This window comes from Lagopus muta, chromosome 10 (assembly GCF_023343835.1).
Source record: "Lagopus muta isolate bLagMut1 chromosome 10, bLagMut1 primary, whole genome shotgun sequence".
In the NCBI taxonomy this organism is placed as follows: Eukaryota; Metazoa; Chordata; class Aves; order Galliformes; family Phasianidae; genus Lagopus; species Lagopus muta.
The window spans coordinates 19359010-19373751 of record NC_064442.1 but is presented as its reverse complement, the minus strand read 5'-3'; the positions used below and the strand labels follow the sequence as shown (position 1 = coordinate 19373751).

At 48.8% G+C, this 14742-nt stretch overlaps 2 protein-coding genes across 4 annotated transcripts in view; both read left to right on the top strand.

Annotated features, from left to right (window-relative positions):
- The window catches only part of ZNF592 (zinc finger protein 592), a 33981-nt gene extending 30967 nt beyond the window's left edge, over positions 1–3014 (top strand). Inside the window, exon 10 of one of the 2 annotated variants that reach the window (XM_048955992.1) lies at positions 1231–3014. In XM_048955992.1, the coding sequence (XP_048811949.1) occupies positions 1231–1755 (525 nt within the window). In that variant the 3' untranslated portion in view covers positions 1756–3014. The remainder of the gene's footprint in view (positions 1–1230) is intronic. The other variant, XM_048955993.1, reaches the window with a different exon arrangement.
- Positions 3015–3535: 521 nt separating this feature from the next.
- SEC11A (SEC11 homolog A, signal peptidase complex subunit) lies at positions 3536–12852 on the top strand. Of its 2 annotated transcripts, XM_048955994.1 has the most exons (6): positions 3536–3670; positions 3753–3862; positions 6327–6476; positions 10726–10845; positions 12164–12221; positions 12375–12852. In XM_048955994.1, exons 1-6 carry the CDS (start codon positions 3620–3622, stop codon positions 12423–12425), a joined length of 540 nt encoding a protein of 179 aa, XP_048811951.1. In that variant the 5' UTR covers positions 3536–3619; the 3' UTR covers positions 12426–12852. The 2 variants fall into 2 exon arrangements, with proteins under 2 accessions (XP_048811951.1, XP_048811952.1); XM_048955995.1 differs by lacking the exons at positions 12164–12221; positions 12375–12852 and adding an exon at positions 12252–12367.
- Positions 12853–14742: the final 1890 nt, after the last annotated feature.

Sequence of the window (14742 nt, the reverse complement as noted above, 5' to 3'; positions counted from 1 at the left end):
ACGAGTGGTATTGGTGGCAGTGAAGCCCTCTTGCTTTGAAATATGGCAGATTTCCCTCCTGTTCTCCAAATTCCATCTAGTTTGTTTCTAGCAGTGTCGTGATCTGAACTGAAAGTGCAGCTGAGCTGCAGCAGCACTGGGGCAACGCATCTTGCGTTTTTCAAGATGGTTTTGAACATACGGCCCTGTGTTTACTGGCCTTTTTCGGACCACTTTGTAACCAGAACTAATTAGGGTTTGTTTTTACCCTCGTTCTCCCCATACCACTGCACAGTTTCCTTGAGGTATGAGAGTCTGGTACATTTTTTCTGCTTTCTCCCTCGTGTTTTTGTTACTACTTGCACAAAGGTTTCTGGTTTAGCTCCTACTAGATCTGTTACATGTAAGCACTGCATTCCTCTGCAGTGGGACTGTGCCATTTTTTTCCAACAATTGTAACCGTTCAACTGATGTTATTTTGGACTGGTTTGGAGCGGAAGGTTGGCAGGTTGAGCTCCTTGTTCCAGTCAGTTTAAAAACAGAAGCAATAAGGAAAATCTGTCTCTATTTATCTGTCCCCAGTCCCGTAGCACTGAGGGATTGCAACCAAGACCCTTCTCTGTTTGTGATCCCAGGCAGGGAGAAAGGGAAATCTGGAATTCTGTGAGCTGGTGGCCGCTTCCCCCGTGCAGAGCTCTGCAGCTGAGAGCTGGCTGCACACCGCTCTAGCTGTGTTCCAGATACAAGCCAAACTGTATGCAAAACAAAGGCTGTGCAGTGCTGCTGGATGGGGAGATAGCAAAATGACACAAAGGGACACGTGGTCGAGCCGTCCTCACAGGAGGAGACCGTGCTGCAGGATGGTGCAGTACAGGGCATGAGGCTGTGAGAGGTGGCGTGAGGAAAAAGGCAGAGTAGAGGGGAAGACGTTTCAGCTTCTCCATCCCATGGTTTTTCTGCCTTGCTGGCTCCTCCCAGAGCTCCCATCTCGCCTTGCAGGATAGCAGCTGACATCCTGCAAATTGTGACAGGGGGCAGAGGAGGCATTGCTGCAACCTCAAGGTGTTTGGGTATCAACAGGGAAGGCAGTGCGAGGGGAGCCCCCAGGCATGCCACTGTTTAGTTTGTGACAGAATACCTGTGTGTATTCACCTCAGGTGCCTTCATGTGTATGTGTGGGATTCGACAAACTAAGACTTATTCTTCTGTGGGCTCAAACGATGAAGTAACTTGTTAATCTTATTTTTTAAGGCGAGATCTCCAAAGAGGATGATGACGAACGATGTGGGGCAGGCAGGGACTGCTGCAGGTTCAGACGCACCGCCGGCCAAAAAACTGAAAGCGCACTGGAAATGTGCAAAATGTGGGTTTGCAACAGACGTCAGTACTGAGTTCCAGGAGCACATACCTCAGCACAAGACAGACAGCTCCACGTATCAGTGCTTGTTCTGCGGCTTGTGTTACACATCTCAGATCTCTCTGAACAGACACCTCTTCATTGTTCACAAAGTAAAAGATGAGGAGGAAGAGGAGGAAGAAGAGGATGAGGAGGAGCAGGAGGAGGGAGAAGAGGAGAGGGAGAAGCTACGAGCAGAGACGAATGAGAACGGACACGAGGGGTATAATGGCGAGATGAACACTATGGCGGAAGAGGAAAGCCTGGAAGGCAAAGAGTGCAAAACTGACTCAGCTCTTTGTGAGCACAGGCAGACGTGTGGTGTGGAGGGTCCTCGTAGCACCTCTCAGAACAATCATTCAAAGTCTGTTAAGACTTAGAAGCGAAACAGAAGCTTTTTGCTCTGTTGGGGCTTTTTCTCTGGGGGTTTTTACTCAAAATACTGGGTGGGGATGGGGCAAATCATTGAAACGTTCTGTTGATTTCTTGGGATAGACGTTGCTTTCCGTTAACTTCCATTTGTAAGGGAAATTTGGAAAAAAAAATACCTGCCATTGCATCCTGAGCACTAACTCTCTGCCAGCTCAGAGAGTTGAAAAGGGAAAGCAGGGCGAGAATCCTCCCTGGAGTTTGTCCAGCTCCTGAGGATCAAGGAGCACTTTCTGCAGCTGCAGTTCCCTGAAGATGAGCTTTCCTCCTTTGAGTGCACTGCTTCAGCCGCTGCCCGCAGCCCCAGCCTTGCCTCCCCCATCTCCCTTTCTGTCTCCTCCTATTTATGACTTACTTTTCCCATTTTGCCTTTGTTTCATTCATTTTAATTCATAATGCTATCTCAGCAAAGCACGTGTGTCAGGGCCATGCTGGCCGATCCGAGATTGTCTGTGTTTAATGGGACAGGCCTGAGTTGTACTCAAGCTTGCATTTAAGTTACTACTTTAATAACAGTCACGTTTTCCAAAAAGTAATTTAATGAAGCATCATGATTCTTAATCACCCCAAAACAGAATTTTGTAGCCCCTTTCTGGGAGAGCACAACCACAGGGAGAGGGAGGTGGGTGGGTACAGCACTTCTCTCTGCATTAGGGCATCGCGGTCCCGAAAACAAGAACTTCTCACCGGGGCCTGTGGGGTCCTGGCAGGGAGGTGATGAGGGTCCCCACGAGGCTGGTGGGGCCGGGAAGCCGCTGTCCTATTGCCTCAGTTTTCCATATTCCTTTGGAGACGTTTATGTCCACGTAGTCATATTGACTCTGTCCGTGCCGTTTCCTCATCGTTCCCCCAACACACGCGTTTCATGTAATATAATTATCTTCTATACTTTTTTTTTTATGTTGAGCCAGAATCCTGCTCGTTATTGTTTACTATGACAATGTTTAAATAATTTAAGAACTATTTATCTTATTGCATATGAATTGCTCACTTTCTTGTCTCAATGTGTTTTGATACAAACAGTTTGGACTCTTTGTATTTTTTGATACTGTGTACATTAGCCTAGGGAATGTTTTACAAGGTAGCCTACGTAGAGTAACGATAGCGGGGGCACTCCCAAGCCATCACATATCTATTTAATCTGCAGTGGCATTTGTGCCTTGCTATAATGTTTACTTCAAAGTATTTCAAATAAAAGCATCCAACAGTGCTCCTGGCGCGGTGTTTGCTTGCCGAGGGGAAGGCCGTGGGGCTGGAGGGGACTGAAGGGACACCCCAGCCGGCAGGGGTAGGGACAGAGCCCAGGGGCTCCTGCCCGCCATCCCCGCCCTGTCACCGCTGTCCCCTCCTCCTGCCAGCATCTCTTTGCCGTCTCCTTGTTGTCTTCTGTCCCTTCTGACCCTTAACAGAGGGGGGCTGAGGGGCCGGAGGAGGGCCAAGGAGGCGGGCTGAGGAGCTGGGGGTGTTCAGCCTGGGGAAGAGAAGGCTGCAGGTAGCGGTAAATGGGACGGCTTTAACAGAGGACACTGCGGTGAGGTGCGAGGAGCGCACTGCGAGCACAGAGCGGTGAGGCGCTGGCGCTGCTGCCCAGAGCTGCGGGCGCCCCATGGCGCGGCGGGCCCCGCGCAGGACACGGGCCGGGATCCCATGATCCTCCGCTCCCCCCTCCCACATCCACCCCCCGTTGGTTCCGTCCCCGCTCCACCGCCCCCTTCCGCTGCCGCTCCCGCTTTTCCCGGGTGGGGCGGGGCCGGAAGCGGCCGAGCGCGCGGGCGGAAGCGGAAGTGGCGCGGGGCCGCCGCCGTGGTGCCCGCGATGCTGTCGCTGGACTTTCTGGACGATGTGCGGCGCATGAACAAGCGGCAGGTGCGCGGCGGGGCGGGCGGAAGCGGGCACGCGCAGACCCCGGCCGAGCCTGACCCCGCCGCCCCCTTCTCCTCCCCCCCAGCTTTACTACCAGGTGCTGAACTTCGGCATGATCGTCTCGTCCGCCCTCATGATCTGGAAGGGGCTGATGGTGGTGACGGGCAGCGAGAGCCCCATCGTGGTGGTGCTGAGGTGAAGGCGGTGGGCGCGGTGCGGTTGGGGTCGCGGCCGCGGTTTGGTTCTGGCGGTGCCTGGGCGTCCGGCCCTCTGGAGGATGCTCTCTAGAGACGTGGCCCTGCGTCCATCCCGGCTGCCGGGTCCTGGTTGGGCAGAGCCTCTCTGAGGATCTCCGGTGTCAGTGGAAGACGGGGGAGAGGATGAAATGCCCGCAGGGAGAGGACGGGCGCTGCTGAGCGGTGCCGGGCACAGAGCAGGAGGTTCTGACTGACCGTCAGCCAGCACAGCGCGGGTGACGGAGCGCCGGCACAGGCTGCCCGGAGGGGCTGAGGAGCCTCTGTCTGTGGGGACGTTCAGAAGCCACCTGGATGTGAGCACTTTGCTCCGTGCTGGGCAGCACTGGGCCAGATGGACCCAGGGCTCCCCTCCAACCTCAGCTGTTTGATGGTTCTGTGAAGCAGGAAGGCGAAACTGTGTAGAAATAGCATCTTCTGTTTCTGTCAGCTGTCAAATACGTACATGACAGGGGTGGTCCTGGAGGAGGGACAGTGAAGAAATTAGAGGACATCAAAGAGCTCGATCCAAGCGCTTTCGAGTTCTATCAGACCTCCTGGAAAAACTTGGGTGAAACATGGGAAAGGAAGGCCTTGAAGCAGGAGGCCTGGCACCAGTGGTTTGGGGACACACGCTGCTGCATGAAAGCAGTGCTTGTGGCAGGGCTCGCCTTGTCACTGAGGTTGCAGCACATCCCGCTGTAGAGGCCATAGCAGCAGGGCATTGCAGCACAGTCGCCTCCTGTTCACCTCTCTTGTTGCTGCTGTGTGAGTGGTTGAAGAATGCAACAAGTCTCAATGAACAAAGAGGTTGATGTCTTTGAGATGCTAGCAAATAAATTCTTACAGGGAAGAGTTTTTTTTAAATAGGACCGGGCTTGCCACTACCAATGAGCGTTATTGACGTTACGTTGCATCCTCACTGGTATCCATTCACTATGTTTTTCACAGCTACTTATTTTTTTCCCCCTGATCTTCTAGTGAGCTAGGAGAAAGGGAGCTGCAGCCATACCCTGGTACATGTGTGACTGTGTAAGAGAAATAAGTGTACATACGTTGTAAAGTATTGGATGATCAATAGGTATACAGAGAAGGTTAGGCTGGTGAGATTATGACATTGGAAAAGATAATCAGAGATAAATGGAAAGTGCTCACCAGTGTTGTAGGCTCACAGGAAACTCCATGTGAAGCAATCTCCAGAGAGAGATCCTTCCTGAGTGGCAGTCAGCCCTTCAATGGGGTTAGGAGAGATGGAACCAGGCTGCGCCCCTTCTGATCACGCAGCTGAATCGCCTTCACCTGTGCTCCCGGCTGACTTGGTGCTCCCCTCAGGTGGTCAATCAGGCCGTGATCCAGCAGTTCCCCTACAGGCAGAAAATAAGGGATATCACCATAACTGGATATGTTTCAGATGCTGCGTAGCCTCACAAAAGCATGATGCCATGGGTGCCACTGATGGTGTGCCCTGCTTGCGTCCTCCTCCTTTCTGGGACAGGTTCGTCCTGGTGGAGTTCTTGGGCATTGACTGGGTGCAGGCACGGCCAGGTGCTGCATGGGTACCATGCGTGTCCTGTTCTGTGGCTGCTTTGGTCTTTCAGTGCATTTCTACATCGGTGTTAATTACCTTATGCCATTTAACAAGGCTCAAAAAGAAAAGACTTAGAAGCAAGTGGCACTCCTGATGGATCCCTTGAAGTTCAGGGGAGATGCTCTGCGCTGCTCTTCCCAGTGAGTCAGACGTGGGCCTTTGGGTCGCATCCTCTCTTCTTATCTCCTAAACGGCAGCTTCTTTACTGTCTTGAGATAAAACAGTGAAAGTTCATTGTTTCCTGCTGTATCGCATTATTGATTTGAAAGCAGGAAGGTTAGGTATTTGATAACAGTCATCATTTACAGGACAGGGGAAAAACAACTTGAATAGCAGTGCCTGAAATTAGATAGTTAAGCAAAGTGATGAATCACAATAACAAATTTTCAGCACGCCCGTCTGTTTGTTCCAGATGGGAGCATAAGAGCCCGTGTGTTTTCAGCGCTGTGTTCTCAAGGGCCATCCATCTACCTGTGAAAAAACAAAACGCAAAAGCTGTCTGCCCACCACTGCAGCACTGCCAGCGTAGCGCAATGAATTCAGTGCTCGTAGAGAAGGTGCTGCTGGTTGCCAGCCCTGTTACGAGGGAGAGAGCATAATGACTTTCCCTTGGTATGGTTTTAACCCTCCCCGCTGGCACTGATCTTAATTGCTGCTAGTATAGTGATAGAAAACCCAGATGGAGCAGGGGTCAGACACGTGCCAGTCCTCCAGGCCTGTGCCATTATCTTAGGCATTCTTTAAAGACACGGTAAGCTTTCTCTTAAAAGGCTATAACTGGTGAAGCCTGATTCTCAGTGTTTAAATATTGCTTAATTGCTCCTCTTCTCTTTTTCAGTGGAAGCATGGAGCCTGCATTTCACAGAGGAGATCTCCTGTTCCTAACAAACCGCATTGAAGATCCAATCAGAGTGGGAGAAATTGTGGTCTTTAGGATAGAAGGAAGGGAAATTCCTATAGTCCATCGTGTTCTGAAAATTCACGAGAAGTACGTTAAGAATTTGGGGGGCTTCTATTGCAATTGTTGAATTAATTGTCTTTTTCCTCATCTCCTTGGTTAAGTAATGGGTGGAACTTCATTTAAGAGATGTCCAAGTGCTGCAGGAAGTAATGTCAGAGTTTCCAGCAGTGCAGATCTATCCGCTTTGGTTCCCCTGTGAGTTTCAGCTGCAGAGTTCCCAAGCTGGGGAGTCTGTCCCGGTATCCTGAACTCACTCTGTCACGTAGCATCTCCTGTCATTTCCATCCCAAATTGCCTCATAACTTTGCTGCTTTGTCTCCTCTAGGAATGGGTGTGTTAAGTAACCTCTGAAGTAGAACTTTATGCGTGAAGAGTGTTTTCAGCACAGCATGCACTGTTTTAAACTTTGAGGGACCTAACCAGGGGAAGGGTTTCTTTGTACCGTTTTCTTCTCTGTAGGAATCATTATAGCATCGTTATACTCAGTGTCCAGATGGGCTGCACTGTCCCTGTACCATTTGTATTCAAAATGTTGAGCAGAGTGTGCGTCTGAAGAAGTGAAAAAAGCAGTCATTCTGGTTTGATTACTGAACAGGGTTTGGTTTTCCAAGCAAGACTTTCTCTTCAGTTGTGAGCCTTCTTATTTGTCTGTTCTGAAGCAATTGGGACTGCTCAAAGCCAGCAGTTGGTGGGGATAAGAGCCGGCCCTGTGAGGGATGTGAGTCAAAGCTGAACCTTGAACTGAATCCCTGTTTCTTCATGCCAGAAGAGCTGGCATGCTGAGAAGAGAGCTGAGTGGGTAACCCCATTTGAATGTGGTCCCGGCATCTTTTTGCTGAGTAAATTAGGAATGATCTGGAGCTGTACCAAGGCTCAGAGATCCATTTCTAGATTTAATGAATCACTTGCATCATATGTAAAGGTGGCATTCAAGGGTTATCAAAGAATAGAATGGCTTGGGTTGGAAAGGACCTCAAAGATCACAAGCTCCAACCCCCCTGCCACAGGCATGTTGGTCAACTTCCATATCTAATAGCAGGCCAGGCTGCCCAGGGCCACATCCAACCTGGCCTTTAACACCTCCAGGGACATCCAACTGCTCTGGGTTGCTGTCAGCCGATGAGGTTGAAGGGACAGAGGTTCTCTCTCAAGCTTTTGTGGCGGCTACGGCTGTTGGAACGTCTTGACTGCCCTCCTGGCCCAACTCGAGCTCAGCCGGCTTCATGCACATAAATAGTTCAGCTGAAATCCTGACTGCAAGGATGTTGTAGGCATAGCAGATTGTTTGCTGTACAGATTGATTCTGCACCCAGAACCTGTCGTGGGTTAGTTGTTTTTCAAAGTGTTGGTTCTTGGTAGCTTTAGTTTCAAAAAGGAGGTTGTATAGGCAGTATATCTGCTATCAAACACTGCGCACATGCTTTTTGAGATGTCTTGGGAACTCTTTTAAGTGAAACACTACTTTCCTTCTCCCCTGTTGCATGCAAAAGTCTCATCTGGGCTCCAGTGCTGCTGCTCGGACTGGTGATTGAAGAGGTAAGAAAAGTCAGGGTGTTCTCTGTCTGCTTTCAGCCAGTTTTTGGGAAGGAGAAGCGGAAACGTGCTCTCAGTGTAACAATTTGTCTCCAGACATTCTTCACCCTATTTTTTTTGCCTGGCTTTATCTCAACACTAGGTATCCAGTGCTTTTTTTTTGTTTTAATGGAAGCATAGCACCGATCCCAGATTTTGAAGTGAAGTCAAGCCGTTCTCCAGTATTTTTGATTGCATTAAAAACAAAAAAGACAAAGCCAAACTTGATCCTTATGTTAGTAAAGATGAAAGACCCAAAGCTGAGCACTGGAAGCAGCTCATACTTTGAGGTATCAGTTGCTTCTCTCATTAGTTGAAGACTATTTTTCTGGTGGTGGTTCTGAATTCAGGAATTTCCTCTGGATGGCCGGAGTCCAGTTTGCTTCTGTAGTTACAGGCTGAGAATGAAAATCGTGAAAAGACTCCGTGAAAGCTGACAGGAGTGTGAGAATGAAGAGAAGCAGAATACTCTGTTGTCCACAGTTTTGTAGCAACTGGGGCTCCAGTTCACAGCAGTATTGTTTCAAGGAGAAAAGCTTTTTCTACTTGCTAGCTTCTTCTTCGTTGTTCAGAATGAAATTGAGTTTGCTCTGTATTACAGAACAGTCTGCCATCCAGAGTGGTGCAGTGGCTGTGCAGGAGAGCCAGGCTGGCTTTCCTTTCACCTTTCAAACAGCAGAGCAGCTCTGCTGTGGGCTTCTCACACAGGTTTATGATGCAGCATGGAAACAGTTTGGTATGATGGTGTGCTCCTCACACCGTCAGTCTTCAGAATGAAACGCCATTATCTGTGCCTTTGGGTATCTCTGTCTTTTCCTGGACTCTGTAAGTAAGCTGCTGGGTTGTTGCCATTTCCATACTGTGAGCCAGATGTGCTTTGAAGAGAGATCTGTTCTATTTTTTTCCCTCCTTTTCCCTTCCAAGGCTCTCCTTTCGTGTAACACAGATTGTTGTTTGGCTGTGATGACAACAGCAGGGGCTGTGAGGACCCGCGTGCTTTCCCATACCATGCTGGACCTGTTGTTTCTCTGAGGAAGCCAACAGAACCAGCAGCAGTTCTCCAGATACCACAGGGAGGCAGCGGGGTCCCCAGGCAGTGGCACAGACCGCTGCTTTGAAACAAGCATTGCTGGTTGTCCATCCAGCCAGGTGGGAATGCCTGGAGAAGGGAGAAGAGAGCAAAACACCGTGTGTAAGGCCAGAGCAGGACAGCGCTGCTTCTAGGTCAGAGCAGCGGTTCTGCTGCTCCTGGGTGCTGGTTCTGATGAGCTAACTGAGGAAGAATTAGTTGAAGGAAGGATTAAATTAGAAGAAATTAAAGAGAATGAAAGGATTAAAGAGTAAAGAGAATGTACAGCGATAATTTCCCTGCTTTCAGTAAATAATGGTTTCAAGCAAGAAGTGATATTCTGTATTAATAGCCCCGTTTTCATTTTGATGTGGGTATCTGCTCACTTACTGATGTCATTCTTTGCCATCCAAAATACTTTGTCATTGAGACATAGTTCAGTTTGTACCTGTTACCTCTGGTTTTGCTTGGTGGCATCTGGGTGTTGTATGGAAGAGGCAGTGAAAAGCTGTTTCTGTGTCACTTACATGGAGCTGCTGTCACATCTCCTGTCAGTTCTGTTGTTTCCAGGCTGAAGAGCCTTGGTCTTTTCTTTGTACAGAAGTGGCTCCGGACCTTATTCACCATTTCTGAACCTTGGCCAGGTCTTCTCTCCAAAAAGGATGTAGAGTGTTCAGAGCCATACAAAGCCTTCAAGATGTAGGCACATCCTGAGTTCATGTCATGTCAGAAAGGGATTGTTTGTTCTGGTTTGTCCCTCTTTCCTGATAATTTCTGTGTGTCAGCTTGTTCCTGACCACTACTGAGTAGAACTGTGTGCTTTAACCCCAGAGCCTCATTTTCATAGAATCACAGAATGGCTTAAGTTGGAGAGGACTTTAAAGATCACCTAGTTCCAACCCCTCTGCCATGGACAGGGTTGCCAGCCACTAGATCAGGCTGCCCAGGATCCCATCCAACCTGGCCTTGAATGCCTCCACGGATGGACATCCACAGCCTCTCTGGGTAATCTGTTCCAGTGCCTCAGCACCCTCTGAGTGAAGATTTCTTCCTGACATCTCACCTAAATCTCCTGTGTTTAAAGGCACTCCTTGCCCTTTCACAGTCAGACCATATAAAGTCAGTCCCCTTCCTGTTTTGAGCTCCCCTCAAGTCCTGGAAGGCCGCACTGAGGTCTCCCCACAGCCTTCTCTTGCCCAGGCTGAACACCCCCAGCTCCTCAGCCCGTCTCCGTAGCAGAGGTGCTGCAGCCCTCGCAGCATCTCCATGCCTCCTCTGCCCCGCTCCGTTTTGGATGGCAGTACAGATACCAGAACTCAATATAATGCAAGATGGGCATTGACACAAGAGAAGTCAAATGCATAGTCACAGTAGCTGAACCTTCACTGGAAATGGCTGGTTCTGTTCTTAAACTCTGCAGGAAAGCTTGCCTGGGGCCAGAATTCATTCTTCTGTTTGCATTTTTTCCCCCAAACACAGTGTTCCTTCCTCTGCATTCAACAGTTTCCCTCTTTCATCCTGCTCAAACATCTTGGACGTATTTGCTTCTAGCCATTTGTGTCAGTCTCAACACGCTAATTCTAGGACAGCTTTTAAGAAGTTCTTTGACTTCTCTTTCTGACTTTTCTTTGCCAGGCAAAACGGTGACATCAAATTTTTGACAAAGGGAGACAACAATGCTGTGGATGACAGAGGGCTGTACAAACGAGGGCAGCACTGGCTGGAGAAAAAGGATGTAGTAGGACGAGCAAGAGGGTAAGTGGAGCTTTTTGTATTGCTTCCCACTGCTGCCTGTTAATCCCCCTCTCCCAGTGAGCTCCCCACTGGGCTTTTGTGACCTGCATGGAAGTATTTCAAGTGGTACCATGGGGGGTTAAAAGACAAATGTGGTTGTGTTCTGAGCTTGGCCCAAGTGAAGGCATCAAGCTGTGAGCTGCATCGTGAGATTTTGATGCTGAACAGACAGCAGTGCAAAGGCAGTGCCTGCTCTGGCATTAAGGCATGATGAGAATATGTGTCAAAATTATTTTTGCGAGTCACAGTCCTTCCAGCAAGAGAGATCTGAGTTTCTAATGTGGAACCCCTGTGTTCACAATAAGGCTCTTAAGCAGTGTGGGTTATCATCAGAGCTGTTAGAGGCCTGAGAGCCTACTTGCTCAATAATTCCTTCCTCATGGGAGGAAACAACTACCAGTGTCCAATCTCCACAGCTTGCCTAATTCCTTTTTGTTGAAGTTGTCCTTCCTGAGGATATTCTTTCGATTAGACAGGACAGCTCAAGTACCCAAATGTAATCTAAGCTTCATCTTCCTGATAATCACACACACGCACACAAAATCTCACCATGAAGCATTTTTTTGTATTCCAAATCACGCATAAGAGTGTCACTTTAATTAACCGTGAAGAGTGTTAGAATAATTGGAAGTAGACAGCTGACTCTTGGCTTGTTTAGATTTTGCTCTGCTCTATAGCAGTTTCTAAGGACCCTACAAGCTACGCTGCTTCTGTGCTGATTTTGTCTATCCCAAGGAAGCTCCACGGCCATTCACTTATTTTAAACTGAATTGCAACTGGGTGCTGATTGCCCCTTCTTTCCTCTCAAGAGAATAAGCTGGTATTACACCAATGTTTTATTCCCAGTGGCTACTGCTAGAAACGTGCTGGCACCTGGCTGGAGGTTCTCTGTGCTGAAAGAAGCTGGGAAAGCAGGATAAGCAACAAGCTGCAGGTGGTGGCAGTTTAATTTGGTTGAATTCCCTTGCAGCACGCTGTGCATAACGAGTGATTTGACTCTCCCTGTTTGATGCAGAGGAATGTGCCTTTTGGACAGGCCTCTACTCCTGCTGCAGTGGCCCTCAGGAAAGCCAGCCTGGTTGGAGATGCAGGCACTGGCTGAAGCAGATCATCTTTTCCTAGCACTGCTGAATTGGGTCAGATTGCCACAAGGCCATTGGGCCTTGAGCACCAAGAACCTAGAAGGCTGACATAGGAAAAAATCACCAGTTACACCAGTAGAGGTTGTGTGCACCCTTGAATACTCTTCTTGTAGTTTTTTTTTTTTTTACTCTTGTAGGTTTGTGCCCTACATTGGAATAGTGACCATCTTAATGAATGATTACCCAAAATTTAAGGTAAGAGTTCTTCATTTTCTCTCCCACCAGCTAAAATTCCCTTATGAGAACTTTGCATACTCAGGCAGAACCGTTTGCCCAGTACTTCCGATCCCGTTGCTGCATCTTTAGAGGTGAGTGTGCACTCTTTGTCTCTTCTGCTTTGTCTTACAGTATGCAGTCCTCTTTCTACTGGGTTTGTTTGTGCTGGTCCATCGAGAGTAGCCTGCTGCACTGAAGAACGCAGTGAAGATTCCATGGGCTGTGTAGGTGAACGTTTTAAGTAGAAGATGATGGTCCGATGTGCCGGGAGGAAGAAGAAAACGTACATTTCAAAGCTTCTTGCCAGTTTGGGTTTGTTTTGTTTTTTACTGCCTAAGGGCGAATGTTTGTCACAGTATTTCCAATGGTTTGTCACATTTTAGCATTTTTAGTGAGGTTTTTTATATTAAAACTTTAAGCCAAACTGTTCAGTGTTTGTACTTTGAAGCTGAGCTTCCTCTCCAAGTGCCTACAGGACTGTGTCCTTTAAGCCTGTGCCTCTGCTGGGCAAATGTGACCTCTCCCCATGCTGACTGAACTGTCGAATGGTGATCTGTGGAGGTGATGGTTTTTTTCCAATTTAGAACTGGAATAAAGATTTTACATCTTGCCCAGCATCTTGCCACATTCTTCATTATTGCCCAGCCTCGTTGCCCAGTTTTGTTGCCCAGGGAGGGGGTAAGCTTTGTCATTGCAAGTGGGCTCCTAGAGCCCAGTGAATTGACATCCTCTCCTTACAGAGTAGCAGCTGCTCCTGTCCTTTCTTTCTGAAGAGTAAGCAGTCCCGAGCTGTAGATCCATTCAGTACTGTTATGTTCCTGTAAATCACACTGAAATAATCTGCTTCAGGGCTGCAAGGTGTTTTGGGCAGAAGATAGCAAAGGATTACTTTGAACACAAACATTCAGTGCAGCCCTAGGTAATGGAAGATTTGAGATGGGAAACACCCACAGCTGTTTGGCAAGGATGATTTAGTAGGATGCAATAGTGTTAGGTTTTTTGGGTTGTCATTTTGGAAAAAGGATCAGAGTGCCCCTAGCTGGCCACATCTTGCTCATGTGGAAGCTACTCTTTGTCCAAACCACCGCTGCCCAGTGGTTTTAAAGAAGCTGCCTCTCATCACCACATGCAACAGCTTGTTTTGTGAGCTTCTTGTTAGTGATCTTGTTTGTGTAGAAGTGGTGTCGGAGGAGAATTTAAGACACAAGGCAGAAGCTCTGGAGCATCTGCCTCTACACTGATTGTGTGACCACTGTAACTTACATCCATGCTGTCTGTGCTGACTAATGGAAAGATTTTACCTCCCCTTCGTTAGGGCAGATCTTCGCAAGAACAGGCATTGGGGTCATGGTGCCTTTGCTGCCTCCACCTGAGGCTGCCTGACCCTTCTTGTGCAGTTATCTCTGGTTGTGTTGCTTGGCAGCAGGAGCCAAGTTATCCCTGCCTGTGCTGTCCCAGGATTGACAACTTTCCTCTTGATCTTGCAAAACCTACCAGCAGTTCAAGGCCACTTGACGTGTGTTACTTCAGTTGCATTTCACTGCATCCTTTATTCCCTCTTCTTCATGACTGCTCCCAGATTGCCCAGCAACAGGGATTATTGAAGATGATTACTGCTGTCGCACACTCAGCTTGTGTAGGGTAAAGCAGTCCAGAAGGGCAAGGACAAAACCTCACTTATGTTCTATTTTTGGCTTCTTGCATATGTACCTTGTTAGACTTGTGCAATCTATAGAGGTGCTATGTCCATGAGGCTGTTTTCTTTAACACTCAGCAGCTGTGCTGACCTGCAGTATCCCTACCTGAACAGAGCCAATTGGTTTAACTGCATGGTTTGTTGCCTGAGGAGCATCATAGAATCCTTGGATCTGTTCCCTTTGAGAAGGGACTTCTGAGGGCGATCTAATCCAACTCCCCTGCAATGCACAGGGATCACAGCTAGATCAGGTTGCCTCCGGCCTGATCCGGCCTCACCTTGAAAGTCTCCAGGGATGGGGCGTCAACCACAACACTGGGCAACCTGTTCCAGTGCCTCACCACCCTCACTGTAAAAGATTTTTTCCTTATATCTAATCTAAATCTTCCCTCTTTGAGCTTGAAGCCATGTCCCCTTGTTCTATCACCACAGACCCTTCTAAAGAGTCTCCCCTTCTTTCCTGTGTCTCCCCTTTGGATACTGACAGGCTGCTATCAGATCGCCTCTTCTCCATGCTGCACAGCCCCAGCTCTCAGCCTGTCCTCATATGGAGGTGCTCCGTCCCTTGGAGCATTTTTGTGGCCCTCCTCTGGAGGCACTCCAGCAGGTCCATGTCTCTCCCGTACTGAGGACTCCCCATCTGGATGCAGTGCTCCAGTTGAGGCCTCACAATGCAGAGCAGAAGCACAAGACCACCTCCCTCACCCTGCTGGCCAGGCTTCTTTTGATACAGCCCAGGATACGGTTACTTTCCGGGCTGCGAGGGCACAGTGCTGGCTCATGTCCAGCTGCCATCCACCAGGA